Below are 23,642 nucleotides of genomic sequence, written 5' to 3'. Positions count from 1 at the left end.
TTACATATATTATGAAATCCTAATATTGTAAATTACTGTGAATTGAAGAGATGATACTGTGAAGCTCTTTTAAGTTGCAATATTTCTTCTAAGAACCTATGCTGGTTTTGGATAGTTAATAACACGGTGTTTCCACGATTCACAAATAATCATCAGTAGTTGCAGATTTCTAAATTTGGGTTCTAAATTCTGTATTTATAGTATAGCTTTATTTAACTTTTAATTTTTACCTTAGCTATAGATATTGCTGAAGACATGCATTTTTGCAGAGATGATTACAGTGCCATCAGTCAAGTCTGTCAGTTTACATGACCTACAAAAAAGATTAGAAAGAGAGACAATTTACAAAGAAGAGAGATTTAGCTATTTATTTTCAACATTTCATTTGCACGTATACCGCGTGCAGTCATTATTTTCATGAACAAGCAAGAGTAAGACCAGTTATACTATTGCACTGGATTGGTTTTTAAAAATATTTTTATAATCAAACTGCTTAGGTTTCTTATGAAAGATAAGGTTCGTTTTCTGCCTAAAGCTAAAATTACTGTTGAATAGTCCGTAAGTTTTAGGGTGCCTTTTTTTTTTTTTTTTTTTAAATATCCACTTCTTTCTTTCTCATCAGTAATGAAATGCTCTTGGATGATAGCCATGCACTATATTGTTTTGCTGAATTCCGTTGTTTTCTAACCTTAGCATCAACGAGATCCTCGGCTCAATGAAATTTTATTTCCCTTTTATGACACAAAAAGAGCAATGCAGATAATTGAGACATATGAGCCAGATGAAGACTTGAAGAGTAAAGGTAAATGTGGGAGGGAATTCAGTATTCACTGGTTTTAGGCATTTGGGGAATTTGTTCCAAAGCACCCAACTTTTTAAAAGGGAGCTTACAGTCCTTGTGGTCAGGGGGCAAGCACTTGTGTGGCTACCCAGTGAACTAGATCAGGAAACTGATCTGCTGAAAAATATCTCCCCCTCAAAATCAGTGATTTTTTAGAAGGATTATTTCCCTGATCCAGGTTACAGTGTGGCTACAAAGACAGCCATCCTGTTACAAAATGGGAGAGGCTAGGATTGAGTAAACAGGAAGCAGCATGGGGACTCCTAGCAACAAGGCAACATGCATGTGGCTACGGCCAAGGTCTCAAAGAGACTGCAAAGCTGTACAGGTACTATGTGAAAATGAAAGATGAAAAATTACCATGTGTGCCATTGGACATACATCCACCTTCTTATGATACAATCTGTATAGTGCTTGAGGGCAGCAGCCTACCTTAGGACAGGGTATTGTATGTGGGTGCATTGAAAAATGTTCCCTCTGAGCAAGAAGATTGCAGGAAGCGTCTCCAAGCCATCTGTGGACTGCTCACGTCCTGAGCTTCTGTGGGTGTTGGAGGTGTCAGTGGTTGAACTTAGCTCCCAGTTCTTATGCATTCTGCTGAACAAGCTGTGTTGGGATCAACCGCAGCAATTAAAAATGTTGCTATCCCCATCTGTCCTCCCTGCCCTTTTGCTGGAAGTTACTGTCGTCATAGCATGTAGAGGAGGAGACTGCAGCCTTGCAAAGCCCATAGGCCTTCAGACATCCTAACAGGAAACCACTTTCACTAGACACTCAGGCTAATGTATCAAGTTAGCACTGGAGAAGGTGAGTAGCTTTTACACATCCACTAGTGCTGCCCCTGCTGATGAAGGATGTGCAAAGCAAACAACAGAAGGAGGCGATATCTTAAACTGCTTCAATAAAGCCTGAGGCAGCTCTCGCTCAGTGTTGCAGCCTTGTTGGATTCCCTGTGTGCTTTTATATTGCTTTATGATCACAGGCATTGGCACCAACCATGCCTTCTGGAGCAACACTTGCCCCTTTCACTTTCTCTGGGCCAGTGGTTAGGAAGAGTTTGCAGTTGTCTTCCTCTGTATATAAACTTAAGGGATTCTTCTGGATGTGTAGCTTTCACCATTCTTTATAGTACTTTAGTCCTTTTGACCAAACCACTAGAGGAAGAGCTTGTACCGTATATGCTACTTCAGACACTGCGTTGTATGCTGGGTTAATAGATTGCTCTTTTAGTTCTGTGTAAACATGTACTTCCCAGGAATCATCTAGGAGAGAAGGAGCTATTTCTCTTGTCTAGGAGTCGTTTATAAATGTTGTGAGGATTTTCCACTCACAGGTGGTGTAGCGTATTTCTGTTCCTCTCTACATGAAGTAGATTCTCCAAGTATTAATTACTTGGGTTTAGTCAACTCTGCCCCCCCCCCCTTTTTTTTTAAAGGCACTCATCTGTGATTTCTCTTGATGCCAGTGTATTTCACATATTTTCCAAAATGAGAAAGGTGTACTAATATAGCTGCCACCTGTTTAGGATGGAAGATGTAAAGGCATGTTTTATGAAGGTGGAAATTAATCTAAAACTGGAAAACAACATTCAGTAATTTGCAAAGAAGATTTTGCCATCACCAGGCTGTAGCAGGGGGATGATACTGGCTTATTCTTCTAGCCAATAATTGAATCTTGGCTAATTATTTAGCTTCTTTCTTTGATTTATATTTCCAACAGGTTTTAAATAAATGTGGTAAACCTCCTGCAGGGATAGTGTTATGGAGAGTAACAACAGAACAGCAGCAGTGTCCTCTTACAGTGTTCCTCCACTGGTCGTATTCACTGGTGCAGATTTTATCCCAATGTAATCAGTAGGATAGAAAGATGATTTCGTACAATAACATGTTGAACCTTAGCATGTAAAGAAGGCAAGAATTTATCTCAGCAGTGCCTGTTCTCTGCAGTCTCGTTCCCCTTCTTTTTAGATATAACTTTGCTGTTGAGCAAAACAATTAAGCTCAACACCTTTTTTTGCTAAATCATGTAGTTTAAGGAACAAGGCTGATGTGCAATAAGCAACTGACTCATCCTCAGTTACATGTCAGTAACAGAAGGAGTCAGTAAAGCTGAACAAGTTAATGCTGTGCAGTTTAGAAACCAGAGTTTGCTCAGGAACACTACAAAAGCAAATTCTTCTGCCTGGTCAGTGCATGTCAAAAATAGAAAGTCCTGTCTGTTGAGCACATAGAGCTCTGCTAAGTTGCTGAAGTTTCAGCCGTTGTTCTTCTAGGACGCCTGCCCAGCTGTGACTTTTTTCCACTAGATGATGCACTAGAAGTGTGTATTGTGAGATATTTTGTGCTGCTGCTTTTAAGTTCTCAGTGATCAACAAAATAAGAACATTCATGAAGTTGAAAATTCCATTTTGCCCCCCTTTTTTCCCCTTCTTCCAAAATTCAGAATCGGCTGAAAGGATTTGAATAAGATGTTCCAGAACAGTTCACCTCTGGCTGACACCAAGCACAGAAAATGTAAGCTCCGGTAGAGGATTTTTTCAGAAAGCTAGGAGCAGAATGAAAAGCAGGATTACTGGAGTTCTCTGTATAAGAGAAAAGTTGTTTAAACAAAATAAAAATAGGACTGCTGCAACCTGTGCCTTAACAATAGCTGAGTGTTTTATATGACTTTAGGGAAAGCAATCTCCAAATTAGTGCCAGATAACCATTCTCTGCAGTGACTCTTTGTGAGTAATCCCTTCGTCTCTACCCCAGATAATTTTTCAGTCTCTTGGTCACTTTAAAACTGATACTGCAGTACTGATTATTCTTACTGAGTTTTCATTAAGATTTATCCCTTGATTTATACTTTTTTATACTTTATGAAGCGTATAGCAGCAAAGAAATAAGGCAAAGGTGTTATGAATTCTGTCCTCTGAATTACTGTATGTCCCATATTCACTGTAGAAAATGGCTTACTTTTCATTATAAAGGAAGAAACTTTTATTTCAAACAGTAAACTTAAAGGTATCTTAGATTTTCCTAATGCACGTTCATTTCCAAATGAACATCTGCAGACGTTTTCAGGTACACCTCCACTTGTTTTTGTGAGTGGCGAACAGCCTCTGCACATGCTGCAAGCTGATTAACAGCAATGAAGCACAGCCAGGGCAGGACTAAATATGAAAGAGGGGAGAAAAGTACCATAGAAAAGTGGTACATGCAAGCTCTCAATTTCTGTCTCTCAGAGTCCCAGAGCCCAAAATTCTTGGGAGTATTCTGAGGCGATGTCCCTACTTATTTGTCTTCTTCACATCCTCTTGATGCCCTAGGTCTACTAATGGTGAGTGCTGGACATAGGTTATTGAGCTAGGTGGGCACCTGGTTTTTTTCCTTTGTTATCTGGGAACACAGTGGCAGATTTTGCACCAGGGACACAGTTGCTGGTCAGCTTCGAGCACCGGAAGGGGAGAGCTTCTGTTTGCTTGCAGAAGCCTGCTTAAACATAGCTTTTGTGCTAGGGTTCCTGCTCTGTGAGACAGTTTGATTCCTGCCAGCTATAAATTTCTAGTAGCAATTTACGATGCTTTCTTCTTCCTTCTAGGTGTCATATCAAGTGATGGGTTTTGCAGATACTTGATGTCAGATGAAAATGCCCCAGTTTTCCTAGATCGTCTGGAATTATATCAAGAAATGGACCATCCTTTGGCTCATTATTTCATCAGCTCCTCTCACAATACATATTTAACAGGCAGGCAGTTTGGTGGCAAGTCTTCGGTGGAGATGTACAGACAAGTGCTTTTGGCTGGATGCAGGTTGGGAGCAGGAGATAACATCCTTTAATATTTGTGAATCTAATACTTTAAACCTACATAATATACCTTGGTGGTGATATATTGTATAATTGGATGTATAAATATATTACTGTGGTAAATGAAAATATACGTATTTAAGATACTTTTCCTCACAAAATAACGTTGAAAGGCAGTGGAATGTAGAAATTGATGTCAGGAGAGAGTTTGTGAGAAAAGTAACAGAAGTTTGATGTCAAAATGACAACTGAAGAATTTCAGAGGGCTTTCTGCTTTGTAATTAAGAAGTTTATATGGAAATGAGAATCAGTTTATGATTTCCTGCTTAGTTTCTTGACATACTGGAATGTGTCACCATTAACTGAGTAAGAGAACAAATTAAAAGAGCTAAAACCATTATTGTTCAGGTGTAAATATATTGACCCACACATACCATATTTAAAGTAGTATAAGTTATAAAAGTTATTAAAAAAAAAAAGTTATAAAAGCAGTCTGAAATTACACATGCAGCTTAAAAGGAATTGTGTAAAGCCCCAAACTGCTTCGTAACATACTGCTCTGAACATCACTGCTCAGAACGTGTCCCAAGTAGCTCGCCTGTACTGAAACACTAAGGAAGCTGACATCATTTTTCTTGGGTCTTTAGGTGTGTTGAGCTGGACTGTTGGGATGGCAAAGGTGAAGACCAAGAACCAATAATAACGCATGGAAAAGCAATGTGTACAGACATTCTTTTCAAGGTAGATGCCTGATCTCTACGCCTGGCAGTAAGCCCCAGTAGAACCCCCAGGCAAGAATCCATGCAGGGCACCCTCCCTTCCTCAGTACCCAGATGCTGCTCCCTTGTGACAGACTGACAAATCACATAGGCACAGTTTCTTGTTCCCAGATCTTAAGGCTTATTTCTGACTCGCATAATACACCCCCTGTGTTACATCTGCCTTTCCACAGAAACTGCAGAAAGCACGCTTCCTTCTTTTGCCCCATATTTTCACATTCTGTGGTTCTTTGTACCACAGAATAAATATCTTCTCCATTGTCTGAGAAGTTCCTTAGCTATGGAAAAAGCCTGAAGATGCAGGAGTTATTCTGGGAGTAGCAATTCTCCCTGGTAAGAGAAGATGGCAGCAGATCCAGGGATAGCATTGATGGCTTCGTGATCCCTGCCATCGCTGCTGCAGGTGCAGTGAGGTACCTGTTGTGTGCTGAGTCCAGGATGTTGCGGGGGAACAGAGGATGAGCATACAGTTTGTTCTAGTTCTGGCTTCACTTGGCACATTTGAGACTCAGCTCTGTGTTTCTCAGGGTGGGGTGGAGAACAAATAAATCTCTTTCATTATGATTGTGATTTGATCTGTTCTAATTTGAATCCTATTATTGCATTTTTTATAGGATGTAATTCAAGCCATTAAGGAAACAGCATTTGTTACATCAGAGTATCCTGTCATTCTTTCATTTGAAAATCACTGCAGGTATATGGTGCCCCCCTCTTTTTTTTTTTTAATAATGCAAAGTATGAGAGAGATGATACAGCTCAAAACTATATTTTGATTATTATGACTATAATTTGAGTGTACTTGAAAATTGTGTAGGGATACGCAGGTATACTGAATGTCACTTGAAAGAGACTGTACTTGAATATACTGGTCAATCTTTATCTAGCTTAGTAATAGCAATATTTTTATATGTGGTAAAGCTGTGAAATGTATTTGGATGTTCCATTACCTGTGTGGGATTCAGTTAATCTACTTTTTTGGTCTTATTAAATAGACTTTTATTGACAGTATAATTACAGTAAAGTGATATTTCTCAGTTGAGAAAAAGTGGGCAGCATATCATTTGGGATGTCTACATTACTTAGTATTATTCTATTTTGCTGAGTAATAGTGGTATCTTTTTTATGTTTAAAAATTAACCAACATCATCTTTTCCAGCAAATATCAACAGTATAAGATGTCAAAATACTGTGAAGATCTTTTTGGAGATCTCCTGTTGAAGCAGCCTCTAGAAACACATCCAGTATGTTATATTCTGCCAGTCTTTTTATTTTTTTATATTAGCTATATTTAAAACAGATGATAAACTGGGATCATATCACCTATAGTGCTGTTCACTGCCAGTCCTGTGCTACAAACTTGTCCTTATCTGTTTTGTTTAATCTCTTCTGTGCAGGGCTCTGGTGAGCAGCCTGGGGAAGTCCATCCCCTTGATGTGTGACGTAATATCAGCACTTACATAAAATACACCACATACATTGTATTTGCAGGTCATATGTAACTCTGAAATTGCCAGTCACTGTTGAAAACCAATTAATTATAAATTGCATGGTCTCAGCTGAGGAAACCCCTTCTTTCAGCTGCACTTTGCATGCTTCATGCTCCAGATCCTGCAGTGTAGGTGGCCTCCTCTACTGCATTAAGAATTAAATTAAGCATGAAGAGTTCCCTGCAGTCTCATTTGGACTATCAAGGGCACTATAATCTGCATGCACTTCACTCTCCTACATGGCAGGAGATAATAACAGACACTTCTTCACAAACACAATATTTGAGACTTAATAGCTTGTTACCCAGTGCTTGCAGCTACTTCTCCAGGCCTTCCTTACTCTCCTGAGCAATGCGCTCATTGTCTGCTAGCAGCCACCCAAAACCTGCAGGTGCTCTTTAGTGCTGTGGGGGACCACAGCAGAGGACTCTGCCTTACCAGTCAGCTCCTGTCTATGTGACCCTGGCAAAGGGGGCTCCTGGCATTATCATCTCTAGAGCTGTGCTTTTCTTGGCTTTCCTTGCATGTTGCAGGGACAGCAACACACAAGGTTTGGTGAATATCAGGCTGTTGTCCTGAAAAGTGCATCCCAGAGAACTACCTCTGTAGTGTTCCTCTGTAATGTATGTAGCACCTTGCCGCATTTCCTCACAAATGACAGCTTCCAGCAGCTTGCAGGGAAGCCTAAAACAGAGCTGGCCAAAGGCTGCCATGCTGCTACCTCAGGGCCCAATATTTAGCCTCAGCTACCTGTAGTCTGTAGCACTACGGAGCCTTCTGCATTTTGTGTCCATTCCTCCTCAAGGGTGAATTCAGTCCCTAGCTGCTCACAAAGCAAATGTTGCAGAGGTGGCAGGAGGAGCTTGAAATGTGTGTTTTACGAGTGCTTGGTTTCTGGTACCTCTACTAGTCGACTAAGGAGAGCAGACTTGAGACACATGGCATTGGCTGAAGCAGATTTGGTTTTAAGTAAAAGCAAATATTTGTCCAAATGGGCATCCAACTACGCCCTTGCTTGGGGATGCAGACTGGCATTCTGGAAGCCTGGGGATAAATGAGCTCTGCGGCACTGACACCTAGTGGAATTAGAACCCAAGAGCTCTCAGGAACAATTGTGTTTTCTTTTCAACCAACATGCTGAAACTCCTGTGACTGAGTTAGCCTGGTGGTTGTGGATAATCATTACCCTCCTGCAAGGAGGTTTGCACCCATTCTTGTGGGGCGTTGTGCTGGGTTGATTCAGGTTTTTTTGCTCAGTTGTTATTTGTCACTTCTGCTGCTTTTATTTGGTTTTAAGTCATGGTGCTTTGTTCTTTTGTTTCTTCGTCTAGAATGCTGCTTCTTGTATAGCTCAGAGTTGGGCTTAAGGATAAGAATATCTGAATGTTTCTTCTAAGAATTTTTACTAGTCCTGGAAATATCATCTTCTCCTGTATCACTTCTGGTTCACTGGAAACCGCGGTCCGTTATACCAACAACTCCCTGCATAAAATTCTTAGCAAGCCTGAGGTGGAGAGGGTGCTAATTACTGTACCCAAATCTCTGTTTCTTAGCCTCAATGATGCGCTAGTGCTTAAATCTGAGGATTTTGGACTTCGTCTTTTCTCAATAATATTTTTTCTCCTTCCCCAAACTGGAACAAACCTTTTAGTAGTGATTCCTTGTGTATGTGAAACTTGCCATTTGTCCTTCACAAATACAGAAGATGTGACCCTGTAGTCCTACTGGCAAAAATAGTCCTCATTACCTAGCTAAGGACTGAGTGGTTTTCCATTTGCCAGTGCCAGCCCATTTCTGCTCTGTAAGTATGTGTGGGCTGCCTCACTTGCATTATTACAGCTTGAAAGAAACGTAAAAGGTGACTTATTTAGAGATCAAATGATAATGGGCTAAACTGTAACTTGGATTGTGTGTGAACCACAGGGAGAGAGGGAAAGTAGGAAATTCTCTTAGGAAGAGTTGCAGGTCACATCCATGCCCACTGCTAGGCAGGAGAGAGTTTTGACCAGTGAAGCTGAGGATGACGTAGGCCAGTGTGCTGGCTTCAGCCAGCAACATTTACCTGAACACAGCTTTCCCACGGGACAGGGAAGAAGCAGAGGAGACAACGTAACTGCAGTCATACTACCTCCCAGGGTTGTGCCTGAGGTGGCACTGCTTGTTCGCTGCCCCTTACCATTGCTTCCCTAAAGTCAAAATCCCAAATAGGGATGCAAAGAGGCCAAATAGGTGTTATTAAGCCTTTTCTTGAAATTATTTTACAGCTTGATCCAGGTAAAGCCTTACCTTCACCTAATGACCTCAGAAGAAAGATTCTCATAAAGAATAAAAGGTTGAAACCTGAGGTAGAAAAAAGTAAGTAAAGCTTGTCAAGTATTAAATTAAACAAAAGTCCAGATAGATACAAATAGACTTTGTTATTAAAGTTTCCAAATTGCTTGTACTTTAGCGTTGGAAGAATATGAATTATATGTACATGACACTTTGTTTGCCCTTCTGTTTCATATGAGTGCCAGAGCCTAGGCCTTGATATCAGCATGCAGCACAGGTGTAGACAGACCTAGAAATGTAATCCTGGGACTTTTATCAGATTGCTTGTTGAGCTAAAACATAATGCAGATAAAATCCCTTGTAAATTGTGCCTACTCTGGTATGTTTGCATTGCTGTGTTTTTCCAGGATAAGCATAAAATGAAATGGAATTTCAAATTGCTGTTCTTGCTATTGTTGCCAGTTCTGATATTTATCTTCTTTCAGTAATAATAATGTTGCTATGTTAGTTTCCAGTATGGCTGTAGTGATAAACCCTGGTCCTTCTCCATTCAAAATAAGGATGCAGACCTTCCACTGACTTCAGTCATACATGATTGTGTTCATACTGTGTAACTGAAATGCACATGGGAACACAGTTGAAAATCCGAGCACTTTGCCGCCATTTGCATAGATCAAGCACCAAAGAGACAGCTGTCTATTTATTCTTTGAAGAAGTAATATGCTTGCTCCAAAGATGTTTGAAGTCTATGGAAATGTTTTTCTTAACTTCAGTGAGCTTTGGATACAGCCCTTACTGACCGCTTTTCAGATCTAACAACAGTGTATGTCTAATGATGCTCGTACTCTGGAAAATTTTATTGCTAACTGAAAACTTAGAGAACCCATTAAATAAAAGTAGCTCTCGGGATCAGAGAATCATTTATGATTGTTCTCATGTATTTCTTTGTGCTACAAACTGTTCATGTCATGACTAATTTATTTTTATTATTAACAGAACAGCTTGATGCTCTGAAAAAGATGATGGAGGCTGGGGAAACTTCTGCTCCTGTAAATATCCTAGAGGATGATAATGAAGAAGAAATAGAAAGTGGTGAGGATTTCATAGAGGAGGGCTCTCAAACATTGCCTGTGGTAAATCAGTAGACTGGCACGAGCACGTTACCCACATGCCTGTGGTCTGTGGCAGCAGCAGTAAGTCTGGGCTCAGTGCAGGACCATTTATACAGAGCTCCAGCCTTACCATCTCATCTCAGATACATACTGCAGCTGCTCCTGGCTCTGTGGCAGGCTGTGGTAGAAACGTGAGTTCAGTTGGTGGTACTAGTGGTAATTTTTAACTTCCACTTACTGTTCAGAAGTCATACTGGAGCAGCAACCAAGTCAGATTTTCACTGTGTGTATATGTGTGTGTGTGAGAGACTGGGAAGCTGTGATCTTTGCTTTGAAAACAGATTTTGTCACTATTTTTAATACTTGTGTCAACATTAGATTGGATTATTGCATTATACTTTATAAGGATAAAATGAGGGATAGGATTTTTTCTGCCAAACTTCAGATATCTTCAGCATAAACATCTAGCTCTGAGCTAGTGATGTGGAATGTGTTTATGGCCAACAGAGAAAAACAGACATTCACCTTGCCTGTTTTAAATGTCCACCCTCAGAAGAGGTAAATCATGCATTGCCTGCAATTGTCTGAACCAAGGTACTGGCCTGTGACCGATGTCATGCTGAATGACCCAACTTTAGCCTACCCCTTGGTCCTTTCCTTGTTTCGTTTTTTTGGTTTGGTTTTTTTTTCTTCTTTTCTGGTTTTTTTTTTTTTTTTTTTCACTAGTACAAAGCCACTGCTGTTGCAGTCAGTAGAGGTCCTCATGAAAGATTCTCTTTGTGATCCAAATCTTGGTATCTGTCCTTGCAATGCTAAAAAAGACTGAAGTACAACATTTTTTTGGCAAGGCCTCTCAGTATCTTTCTTCAGGTGATCAAGGACCACAGAGGAGATTCTGTTGTTTTGCAGGCCGATTTCCATTGGAATGCTTATTTCTAATAGTGTTCTTATTGTGCTGTTATTAATTATGTGCTAGACTACCAAGAGGCTCAAATAAGTATTTTCTAAAATTATTGATTAAATCCATATGAATAATGTGATTAATGGTTTTGTGTCTGTAAGAGGCCTTTTTAGCTTCTTTTGAGTACACTAGGTTCTAATGGAAAATCACCTTAAAAGCAAATGAAAACGATTCTCTATAGTAGGGGCACGTAAGGAAACTCTGACAATGCACATGAGAAACTTGGACACCAGCAGCTTTTTACATCTTTATTTAAAGAACTCTGTCATCATTTCTTGTTATTTCCCCAAGTCTATTGGTTTGGGGTTTTTTTACACTTTTGCTAAGCAAATTACTGATACCTTCAAAAATACAGTAAATAAAGTTTCTCTTACTAGCCATGTCAAAGCTGTAAGAATCTCAGGCCTTAGCTGTAATTTACTACTAATGCTTGGGAATCTGATACCCTGGATTTTATTTCTGTTTTTAAAAAATGCCTCATGTCTCACACAGAACCAACAGTTGCTGGTTTTTGCACTGATCCTTTTTCTTTTCTGTGCAGCTGACCAGGAAGAAGAAGCTCATCCAGAGTACAAATTTGGAAGTGACCTTACTGTAGATGATTACAGTCAAAAAGAAGCTGTTGCCATCAGTGTCAAAAAGGTGGGATTGCTTCTTATATATATTTCTTTGGAAGCTTTCCGTGGAGGTAGGTGTAAAAGACACTGTGTTTTGTGGAAGCGTCACAGCATATATTGTCAGAAGAATCAAACCCGAGATCTTCACCAGATTCCTAACCTTTAGGCTCATAAGAAGACAAAATTTTGTAGCCAAAAATACTCTCTGCTTGTTCACGTAGAATACTCATTGAGGAAACAGAATCAGTATGTAGGAAAACAGTATACAAGTGGAGGATTTGATAAAAAATGCTAATTAAAGGCAGCAAGCAGTTTCCTGCTCCTGCCTCTGATATTTTACTTTGCATCTCAGTTGCAGAGCCCTAATATGAGGTCGAATATCGGCTTCCTCACTCAACAGTGGTTTTTTGCAAGGTTGCATCCTGTGTCTTCATTACAGGGATTCCCTCGGTCATTTTTTATTAACTCTTAGGGTAGATTCTCCCTTCTACCTACAGCAGTGAAGGCAAAATAGGGCAATCATTCCCCATTGGGGTGGTATGGCAGTGGGGCTATACCAGAGACCCAGCTGGCAGACAGAGTAAGAGTCCCCTTTATTCCACTCATACCTGATTTAGTACAGTTTATCAGTCTGTGCTGAGTAACTTGAATATTACCTGACAGTAATTAGATACAGAATATTGGTATTCAAAACTAAGCCTGCTCAGTGCCTTCTGGCACTGAAGGCATTATAGTTGCTTGTTATAGGAGAAAAAAAAAAACCCCAAACATATGCAAGTGCTAGGGTACCTTATCAGATCATGCTCCTCTGTCGCTCAAGTATTTTGGCCACTTTTCTCCTGCCTGGCTGCTTTTGGATCTTACTCCAGACAGTAGTAGAGGTATGGAAAATCCTTCATAGCACAGATTGCCCTGGGCAGTATGTCTCTAGCAGTTATCACCGAGACATCAGACCTGCCTTCTTGGTCTCTCTTCAAGTCAACATCTTTGCTTCTTCAGGACTTCTATGAATCCTCCCACTGAAGTATTGTTTAACTTCTTTGCTCTAGGGCTGGTTTCACTTACTAAGTCCTTAACTACCTGAGTGTTTTGGGGTTTGGTGGTTTTTGGTTTGGTTTGGTTTTGTTGGGGGGTGGGAGGATGTTCAGATTAGTCACTCATCCTCAGCATATGCCCTTGGGTAACTTCTCTGCTTCTTTGCTGATCAGTGACTCGATCTTTAGGAATGTACGTTTAGTGCCAAGTCAACATTTATCTGTCTAAGATTCTCAGTAGTGGCAACTTGTAATTGAAGATAGACAGCAGACCGTCCCATTGTGTATAACGTCTTGAGATAGGCCTTCTCCAAATGTGGACATTGAAAGCACAGTTTACAGCGGTCTTAACCCTGAAGTTTTCAGAGCCTGGGCAGTTTGCCTATCCGGATCAGATGATCTTTTGTGTTGTCTGGGTATGTCACTCTTTCTTTCTTCTCTGAAACTTTGTGTCCCCAGCATCTAGTGATAGCACTAGTTTGGACTTAACTGTCTGGCATCCCCCCTCCTATTCCCATTGCTATCTAGCTGTTGGAATTTCATATCTTGTATACCCAAATTTGAAATAAACTGCAAATTTTTGCAAGTGTATGGGACAGATGAGCCACACAGGAAGGTGGAAAAGGGTATACTTTTTCTAAATGCATTAACTTTTTGAGGATTTTTTTTTTCCTTACTTTGAGTGTTTCCTATTGCTTTTTCTTTGGGTAATGTATATATATTTTTTTCCCTTAGGCTGTTGAAGATTCTGAGCAAGAAAACAATAAAAAGGTGACACATAGGATGTTATGTAGTTTATTTTATTACTTTATATATAACATACATATTTCTTACCATGCATTCTTAGTGATTTAACAATTTTATGCTCAGTTTCACTGCACCTACAGAGTATTTTTGAAAGTGACTCTACCTCCTTTTGTCATCTAGGGTTTCTTCTGCTGTACTTTTATACTGGGGTTATGGCTGTCAGAAAATTTGGGGACAGACAGGAGTGCATGGCTTTTGCCTGCTTAGAAGTGTCTCAAATGTCATGCACTGGGAAACAGCAGTTCTTTGAATGGTGTTGAGATGTATCATCCCTGCTTCTTTTTTTTTCCTCTTCCCTTACCCTGACTGCACTTTGTTTTCCTCTCTCTTTTTCTTCCTTTTGCTTTCCCTTGGGACTTCTGCATTCATCTTCTCCCAGGAATCCCTTCTGTAAGACTCTTCCCACCTCCTTCTGCTCTCCTCCTCCTCCTCCTCCTCTTCTCTCATTAAAGCTGCTCCTGTTCCTAACCACACTTTGTTTCAGTCTGTGTTGTTTTCTAAGGGGGTTCTGCTTCTTTTCTTGAGGAGTGGGAGGTGTAAATAATGTAGAGAGATCAACTTTCTTCCATTGTTTTCTCTAGCCCCTAACAGGGTCGTGTGCTGTTGTAACTATTCCTTTGTTTTGGTAGGCTTTAAGAGACATTCATCCTTACCCTTTCTAATTCATAGTTTTAAAATTGTGAACGCTGCAAAGGGTATAGCCCATTTACTATAAAAATTATGGGTCTGCAAGTAAAAAAGATAAAATCAATGACCAGTAGATTGTCTTAGAACATTGTCTTAGAGCTAGCTTGTCAGTAATGCAGTCATACAGCTATAGTCTGCAGGGTACTATTGCCTTGGCACTAAGGAATGCATAATCCCCTTTGACTTCCTTTTCACTGTGATTCATTACTTAGACATTTACGGATCAAGATAGTAAACTATGATTAGCAATTCTCAGCAGTCAGCAAGAAGCACATTGAAAGAGCCTGGGTTTTAGAAGAGGGGTGGTCAGTTCTTCTTGAATTATTGGCCTTCCAAAAATGAAGACACTGAAAAGGACTAGTTCCTTTGAAGAAATTTGGCCTTAATTTGTTCAAAACTCTATTAACAAGTATTGACTTAGTAACAATGTCTGTATTTTACTAATAAAGGGATGTACCATTTGGCTTATTTAGGGGAGAGATCTGTGAACCCTCAATATGTGGATTCCTGAAAAGCAGTTGGATTGAGCCCTGGTGATCAGCATTAAAATATGGTATCAGTTTGATTTCATGGGCCACTGGAAGTTTAATTCAGTCTAAAATGCATGTAAAACAATGTGTACCTGGACTCATTCTGATAACTCAGCTATTCTATGCAGTCAGAAAATGATGTTCCTTGTGACTATAATTGTCTTATCATATCAAGGCATAAATTGTTTCACTTCACATGGAATTTGTTTTTTTAAATGTGTCTGCACAGTACAGCACATAGAGGTACGTGCCCATAATACGAGCAAGTAGTTTTACATTTGCTTTACTCTCCCATCTCCTGAGTAAATGAGTTGCAGTAGTGTAGGTTCTGTGAACTGCATTCTTCTTCCATGAGAAAGGGCTTTGCAGTGCTTCCTGTTATTGACTATTTCCTGATACAATAACGAAGGAGAACTTTCTGACAAACACAGGTTGCATTCTGAAAATAAAAAGCTGTAATTTTTGAAAAGACTTAGTACTTCCTTGCAGAAGTTCACTGTCAGCCTACAATACATTAGATTTTTTTGGTAATGGTTCACCAGTTTGGTAACTGGGCACTGGAGAACAAGCAAAAATGTTTGTGGGAAAAATGCCATTAACAGTAAGCCTTGCAGAGTTTGCTTAGATTGACAGAGATCTTTCATTTTCTTTCCTTTCTTTCAGTGAAAAGTATGCGTTTCAAACTGGTTTAGGGAAAGGAAAAAGTTGGATGTGTAGATCCACATGAGAAGCACTTCCTGTTGAGGGCTTCTAGCAGATGAGATACTTTTAGAAAGCTTTTGAAGTTCTGTTATAGTGCATCTTTATGTGAAAGATGGATTCGGTTTTTTATCATTTTAAGTGGCTAGCAGTATGAGCTTGGTACTGTCTCTCTTGTTGGTCTTGTGTGACGTGTTTCTCCAATGAAGGTTGCAATCCCTATATTTTGGTCTGCTTTTATTAGTAAAGATTAGCAATTGAACCTATTGGTGTTTTGATATTGAAAAAGTTCTACTCATTACCAAGCATGCATTACCCCACCGCAGTTGCTATCAGAAAATGTGTATTAAATCACAATTCATAGGAATTTATTTGACAAAGGTAGATCATTATGTCCCACCATTGTTGAGTCTGTTGTAATATTTATCTTTTATCCCAAAGTTATCCTACTAACATCATGTAATATTTACCCACTGCTTAGGAGTTTTTCTATCATCAGTCCTCCTGCATGCATCCTGTAACATTGAGAGTGTTTGGTGCATATATCAATAAGAAAATAAATCTTAATTTGTGACATTAAATTTCCACTTTTCTTGTATTAATTTGCACTTTCTTTAACTTTCTGCAGATTTGGGTATAATTTTGTATCACATTTGAAAATTCCAACAATAGTGTTTGCACACACAAATAGCGATTATTCTTTTTAATGTGTTTTCAGGGTTTAGTAACTGTTGAAGATGAACAAGCGTGGATGGCATCTTACAAATATGTAGGTGCCACAACCAATATACATCCATATTTATCAACAATGGTCAACTATGCTCAACCTGTAAAATTTCAAGGTTTCGATGTAGCAGAAGGTAACATAAAAGGTTGAATGACATAGAAGTATTTGTCTGCTTATTCTAGGTAGTTTTTTTAATCTCTACGTTTCCTGAGTTTAGAAATGACATAAGACTTTTGTAGTTTAATGACCGTTATCAGTATATTTTCAGATCTCTGTTTCCTTGAATGTAAAGTTAGCATGTTATTCCATTGGTCATCCACACGGAGTCACTAAATTACTGGGAGAATATGAAGCTGTTGAGGTTGATTATATTCTTTATGCCCTTTCAACTAAAGTGCTTTTTTTAGTTCATCTTTCTGTAAAGTAAGGTGAGCGTGATTTGTCACAGTGATCAGCAGTTAGCTGATGCTTTCATATTTCACACTAGACCATTTACCATGTTACTTTGCCTTATCTAGCCACACAACCCAGGCTCTGAATAACAATTTTGTCCTAAACAAAAAATGAAAGTTTTGTTGATTTCCCAGGAATTGCAAGAAAAAAGCAAGTCAGAAATATTATGAAGTTTCTCTTCAGTATAATTTAATCCTGTGAGTGACAGATAAAGGGGAAACAGACCAGAATTTGCTATATCCTGCTATTATGTATAGTGCATGATTTTGAATTCTGATTTGTCATTACAGAAGTGTTTTAAAATGTCTTGTCTTGTCTTTCTAGAACGTAATATTCATCATAATATGTCCTCTTTCAATGAATCAGTTGGACTAGGATATTTGAAGACCCATGCCATTGAGTTCGTGAAGTATCCTTTCACCTCCTCATATCACTTCTCTACTAATGCTACAAATAAACAACAAGCTTATCTTTCTAGATTTACAGTGTTCCACGTCCATAAAGGAAAAGGGAAAGTAGCTCATAGGATGAAAAATAGTAAGATTAACGTAAGAAATATTGAAGATACCAGGATATGACCATACATTTCTGTGATGTTTTTATTTCATTTTCCTTGATTAATTATACAGTTATAATAAACGACAAATGAGTCGGATATACCCAAAGGGAGGCCGAGTGGATTCCAGTAATTACATGCCTCAAATTTTCTGGAACGCTGGCTGCCAGATGGTCTCACTGAACTATCAGACCCCAGGTAGGCAGCAACGACCAGTGAACCTCAATCCTAAAGAATGGCTTGGGCAATAACTCTCAAACAGATGCCATGGATTTGCTTCTGGCATTTTTTGAGGAAACAGGCATATGGCTAAATAATACAGTGGGGTGGAATTATGGAAGCGTAAGACGAGGAGCAATAAAAATGCCGTACATAGAAGGAAAATTCAGTCCCCTTTCATGGAAAAATAATAGAGTACTGTAACTTCTCACGTAAGTGATAATGTTTTATTAATAAAAAGTGTAAATTACAGGGAAGTCACTGTTTTCACAAAACACAGCTTTAGCACAGTTGGGTGCATGTCTGCAAAGTAAAGTTGGAGTGTACAAATTAAGATGGTAAAAAGTAATGACTCTGTGCCAAATGCATTTCTAGACCAGTTATTGTGAAGTATTAGAGAGTTGTGTGTTCAGCATCAGAGAACGGGGTCTGAAATCCCAGCTGAGAAAATGATGCCAGGGAATGTAAATGCCTCTCCACAGTGTAAACTGAGAGGAGATATATTGTTCCTGTTCCATGAAGGTGTGAGTATAACTAACAGGGTAGGGGTTTGGGTTTTTTGTTTGGTTGGTTGGGTTTTTTTTAATTAATCTAGGAATGTTTGCAGTTGTATATGTAACAGACCAGTTTTTCCATTTTGTTTTTCTAGCTGTGATAATGTTTTTGTGCTTGCTTCCCCCCCCCACCCCCCCGAACGGTGTCTTTGGTACTGCAGGCACTGCTAATGATCATACCCTGAGTTCTGTCCTGCAAAGCTTTGCACTGATTTCACTAGCTGAGGAAGCAAGAGAAAGCTGTACTGGAATACACTGCTTGTAAAGCACTCCACTGGACACAATATGGAGGTTGGAGCAGATATGCAAGCTTCAATCTGCTCCTAACACTGCCTCTACCCACTGCATGTCATTCTCAACCCCTTTATATTGCAAAATAAGAGTGGTAATTGTATAATTGGAAGTGAGCAACTTTCCTGTATTAGTCTTCTATGATCCAGCTGTGCTGTCAGGCTGAAGAATAATTGAGGAAATACAAGTTAAAGCTGTCCAGTAAAGTGAATAATAACTGTTATGATCATATGAGAAACTTGTATTTTGTGTAACGGAGAACATACAGAAAAGATTTTGTTCCTTTTTGAAGGTAGAGTCCGTTGGGCAAGAGAATACCTGTGTTATCGTTAAAAAAGGATATTGTATTCTAGTGTAATTGGAAACCTGCAGGAAAACATGGGGTTTTTTACAAAGTCTGGGAGAGGGTTGGATGGGAGGGGGTTGTTATGTGTTTACTATCTGGTTTTATATACATGTGCCGTAATAATGCATTGAATAAAACTCAGATGCTTTAAATATTGAAACTAAGCAATGCTTCTGTGATCTTTGTGATTTCTTTGTGTGGTATTTTATTCAATTAAGCCCATAGAAAAACAGTGTGATAGTCATCTCACCTTCTTTAAGATGTCAGGATACAGAGAGCATCATCGGAGGTAGTTGTCAATGGTCATTGTAGAGAAATACATACTTCTAGGATGTCTCATCTGGTATATTTTATATGTCTGCCTTAGGCTGAGTTTGATTGCACTGTTAAAGTGCCTGTATGCCTCCGTTATTCAAAGTGATTCTAGATCACTAGCAGAAATGAAGACATCTATACTCTAGATACCAACAGTCAGATGATGGAAATCCCATCCTAGGCACTTTAACGTGACAACAGTCTAATGCTTCTCTGCCTGTCAGGTGTGTTTGAATTCAGGGAGAGACTGTTTTCTAAGCACAGAATAGACTGCAGCTTGGTTGATAAAGCTTTTATTACTGTGAAGAAATGTGAACTTTTCCTATTGCTTCCTTTTATTTCTTAGATGTGTGTGTTTCATATGCATTAAATTTATTTTTTATTTAAGCTGGTTATTCTGGACAAACAGTCATTTTCTCTTCTAAAAAGGATTGTTCATGATCTGCATTATTTAGAAGGAAAGATAGTAATTTTTTTCTCTCTTGACAGATTTAGCAATGCAGTTGAATCAAGGAAAATTTGAATATAATGGATCATGCGGGTGAGTGATATGATTTAAACTGTTGTCACTGTGTATCCGAATCCTTTACTGCTATGGTTTTAATAAAATTTTGTCACCGTTAATTATGTGTTACAAAAGAAAAATGGGATGCTAGGTGAAGAGTAGAAATTAGCAGAATTCAGGGAGAATTATCCCCTGCAAGGAGCTATTCTGCTGAATATGCTTTTTAACTATGCCCAGTTTTTAAAGATGAGATAGAAGAGGCTTTGTGTACCAATTATGAAGAAGATCATGAATACGATACACAGTTACTTAAATACATCTTCAGCTTCTGTTCTCGATCTTTCTTTGAAGATATGCCTCAGAATGGAGATTAATTGCACAGTTCACAGAATTGCCAAATTTACTTGGACAGGTTGAGTCTTAATACATAGGGAACATTTTTTTAATCTGTGTACTTTAGCTGGAGAGCAGATTTCACACAGAATACTGAAGTGTTTCATCTCTCTAAGTTCTTGCTCATGACTTTTTCATGAAAAGGGATGCTCAAGTGATGTTGATGGATTTTTCTCAAATGTTGAGTTTATAGCTTAATAGGATAGGCTGATCATTAACATCAAGAGAAAGGAGAAGTTGGATGAATTATAGGAAATGACAGTCCAGAAACACATTAAAATCTGCACACTCATCCTGGGAAGAAACAACTCTTTTACTAATGCAAGTCTTATTCAGGAAGAAAATCTGAGTAGATGAAGCTTGGTAAAATTCCTCATCTGCAGAATGGGTAACATAGTGCTTTGCCACTTCATGCTTTTATTTTGGTTGTGAACTCTCCAGCTAGATAGAGGCTGTTGGGAGTGACGAAGGTGCAGTCTCTGGTCGTTTCAGTCAGAACAACAAAAATAGAAGAAAACCAAAGGTTTTTTTGTGGCAGAGTATGGTTCCTTTCTTGTTTGACCCACAAGCCTAGTAAAAGAGCACCTATTCACTCTTGCCCAATGCTCGGAAGGACAGGCATCATTATCAACTAAATTCCTTGATTCTTATCTAAGTCTTCTGGTATTACAGTAATATAGTGGTATATTTTTATATGCATTATAAATGTGGTGCTGTTTCAGTCACAGAAAACACGCAGGGCAATGAAAGTTAAAAAAAATTACATTCCTTTCTGTCTGTACTCCTTTTTTCTCTGATTTACAGTTTTCATGCTGGTGAAACAAGATTGAGTCACTCCAGCTTCAGTGTTTTTTATTTCAGCAGGCCTGAAGCAGAGGCTAAGGATGTTTCTGATAGTTCCCTATTGTCCATAATGTACTTTAAATTAATATAATATTATAAAATCACACAGATTTATAACATAAGAAAAATGAGAAATATTACTTTCCTAAACAGAAGCCACATTGTGAAAAAATGGGAGAAAACATTGACATTCTTTCCATTGGAATTTTTCCAGCATTTTTTAATTATTTCTGAATTCTGTCTAGGCCTTTATAACGTTGTGTACCAGTGATTCACTAGAGAGACTAAGGGTGGATAAAAAATAATCTTCTAGCAGCTGTTGTCTGTCAGGGCTGTAGAATTAGCAAGATGATTCCAGTCTACATGTTTTCTTCCACCAGTGGAAGAGAACCCCTGTCATGTGTAGGACAGCATTTCTGTGACCAACTGTTACTTCATTTTGATGGCAGAATCCTTGGGTTTTGATTCATCAGGGCACGTATTGGCTTCATTGATATGTTGATCCAGTGTATAGTCCTCAGGGATGTATTGTAAGTGTTATTATGGTAGTACCTTTCATGCTACTATAATTAACAATCTGTCAGCACTGACATTATCAGCTGTTTCCCCCAAGGTTTTACAACTGAGATGAAAAAATTAGCTTCAAGCTGAAATTCATTGTACGAGTCTTGACTCTGTGGAACTGCTTAATTTAAAAAAATAAAACTGAATAAGCCCTCTGTATTTTTCCAGTGTTAAAGAATTAAAACAAATGAGAGCATCTACTTTTTATTATATGATAACTTGCTGAATTTTGAAAATTATTTTGAAATGTTCTTTACTATATTACATTTACTCATCTTGAAATCCAGGGTTGATTTCATCTCTCAGTAGCTGGTAATTCAAAATTAAAATTAACATATATCTGTATTCTAGACAACTATAATATTTCCTTTTACTTTCTCACACTTGCAGCTCAAATGGTAGTCTGTATTTTACAGTGCTGTAGAAGAGTTCATTGTTTAAAGTTAGAACATCCACTCTATTTGTATTTAATACAATTTTAATTTCCACACGAGAATAATTTTCTTCTTTTTCTTGAAATAAGGTATCTACTTAAACCAGATTTCATGCGACGACCAGATCGAACATTTGACCCTTTCTCTGAAACTCCTGTAGATGGTGTAATCGCTGCAACGTGTTCTGTGCAGGTAAAACAACAATAGACAAACTTCTGTCATGTTATCACATCCAAAATCACATTTAAATGTCAACAGAAATAGGATATCTACAGAAAATGTGTTCGGATTGTGTGGATTTCATCAGATTGTTTCCATTGTTTTTTTTATATTGCTAGCTAAGACATCTATGTTTACTTGATCTGAGTGGAACATGATAGAATTAGAAATGGTTTGTTATTACACATTACCACTGCATTTTAAACCCCCTCGTGCTCTTTTTGAATTAACATCAGCACACAAAAATAAATAAATGAGTGAAGTTCATTTCTGTGGACAGTATGAAATTATACAAACATCAGTTATCACCATAGAGCATGAAGGAATGTAAGCACACATGGACAGAATATTTTCAAAATAAGTAGAGAAAAATGGTTCATGTGATGGAAGTCCTTACTTTGGAGTTATCTATGAGTTACAAAGTCCATAAAACTTCTGTTGTAGCTCTAAAGCATGGGTAGGTGTCACATTTTGGAAGGAGGCTGACAACTGTAAAACCTGTTTTGTGACTTGATACTCTGTCTTTGCTGAAATACCCTGTGTGCAGCTTAACAAAAAACTTAAGCTGTCAGTTATCGCTTTCTATGGGCAGCATGGAAATTTCAAACTCTCTCCGACCAAGAGTTCATTGTGCATTCTAGATATTTAACTAAGTTTCATTTGCACCTTCAGAAGAACAAAAACTTTTTATTAATGTTGTTTTTCTTTAATGTTAATGACAGTACAATCCCTCCAAGAATAAAGTGGGATCTGGTGGTGAGAACATGAGTTGAAGTATCACTAGAGATAGTTCTTAGATCACATATTTTGCCACTTGCTCTTCTTGTGTGACTAAAACTAGTATAAAATTCTGTACAAATTCTGTTGTAAAGGAGGTGAGTAGACCGAAACCAGTGATGGTACCCCTCAGCCACGTAACTTTTCAGATTTGCTATCCAGAGTGTTCCCTGGAAGAATGTTAGATCATGAAAAGAAAAGGACTTGAAATGAGCTTAGGTCTGTGAAATTGTGTTTCAGGGTTTTTTTAATTCGATCCTTGATCATAGTAATGAAAACATTAGCTGTATTTTTATTAGATTATCTTGATGGAGTAAAAATTTTCCCTGGAGTAATCACCTGCTGTGGCTAGGTTAATCTTGACTTGGAGTAAAATTGCAGCAAATCTTCATATACATAACAATATAGAGGAGTCATGTGGGTTTTTTGTTTGTTTGCTTTTTAAGCATCCTACACTTCACAGACACGTAGTATGGAGTTAGGCTGACATGATTAGTTTAAAACCTTTACCTAAGCGAAAGCAGAGCAATAGCTTCCTTTCACCTCTTTGTTGTCAAGACATATAATAGATGGCAGTGCTTCTGAACAGAAAGTTTAAAGTTGCAGAATAGCAGTGCCCAATCTGGTTGTTTCATGCAGTGTTTTTCACTAATATAGTGAACGCATCTGTGAGACATCGGCTAATTGGGCTGACTGACTTAAAAGTGTTAATACCATAGCACACTGAGTGCAATCATTTCAAATTAAGGATGTATTTAAGGTCTTATCACAAAAGCTTTTCTAAAGAAGCAATTTTAGCTCTAAATATGCCACTTTCATATGATGAAATAAA

The 23,642-nt window shown here is 38.4% G+C and overlaps 1 protein-coding gene across 4 annotated transcripts in view; it reads left to right on the top strand.

The window, feature by feature from the left end:
• Window positions 1–23,642, top strand: part of PLCB4 (phospholipase C, beta 4) — a 94,668-nt gene that overhangs the window by 26,973 nt on the left and 44,053 nt on the right. For 2 of the 4 annotated variants that reach the window (XM_010574813.1, XM_010574815.1), the window contains exons 10-23: window positions 694–802; window positions 4,424–4,634; window positions 5,278–5,371; window positions 6,024–6,103; window positions 6,566–6,650; window positions 9,161–9,251; window positions 10,164–10,259; window positions 11,782–11,882; window positions 13,627–13,662; window positions 16,333–16,474; window positions 17,119–17,203; window positions 17,424–17,548; window positions 19,565–19,616; window positions 21,904–22,006. In XM_010574813.1, the coding sequence (XP_010573115.1) occupies window positions 694–802; window positions 4,424–4,634; window positions 5,278–5,371; window positions 6,024–6,103; window positions 6,566–6,650; window positions 9,161–9,251; window positions 10,164–10,259; window positions 11,782–11,882; window positions 13,627–13,662; window positions 16,333–16,474; window positions 17,119–17,203; window positions 17,424–17,548; window positions 19,565–19,616; window positions 21,904–22,006 (1,410 nt within the window). The remainder of the gene's footprint in view (window positions 1–693; window positions 803–4,423; window positions 4,635–5,277; window positions 5,372–6,023; window positions 6,104–6,565; window positions 6,651–9,160; window positions 9,252–10,163; window positions 10,260–11,781; window positions 11,883–13,626; window positions 13,663–16,332; window positions 16,475–17,118; window positions 17,204–17,423; window positions 17,549–19,564; window positions 19,617–21,903; window positions 22,007–23,642) is intronic. The other 2 variants (XM_010574814.1, XM_010574816.1) reach the window with 1 other exon arrangement.

This window comes from Haliaeetus leucocephalus, unplaced genomic scaffold, assembly GCF_000737465.1.
Source record: "Haliaeetus leucocephalus isolate CR32 unplaced genomic scaffold, Haliaeetus_leucocephalus-4.0 Scaffold450, whole genome shotgun sequence".
In the NCBI taxonomy this organism is placed as follows: Eukaryota; Metazoa; Chordata; class Aves; order Accipitriformes; family Accipitridae; genus Haliaeetus; species Haliaeetus leucocephalus.
The sequence above is the reverse complement of the archived record's forward strand: the minus strand, read 5'-3'. Positions and strand labels throughout refer to the sequence as shown.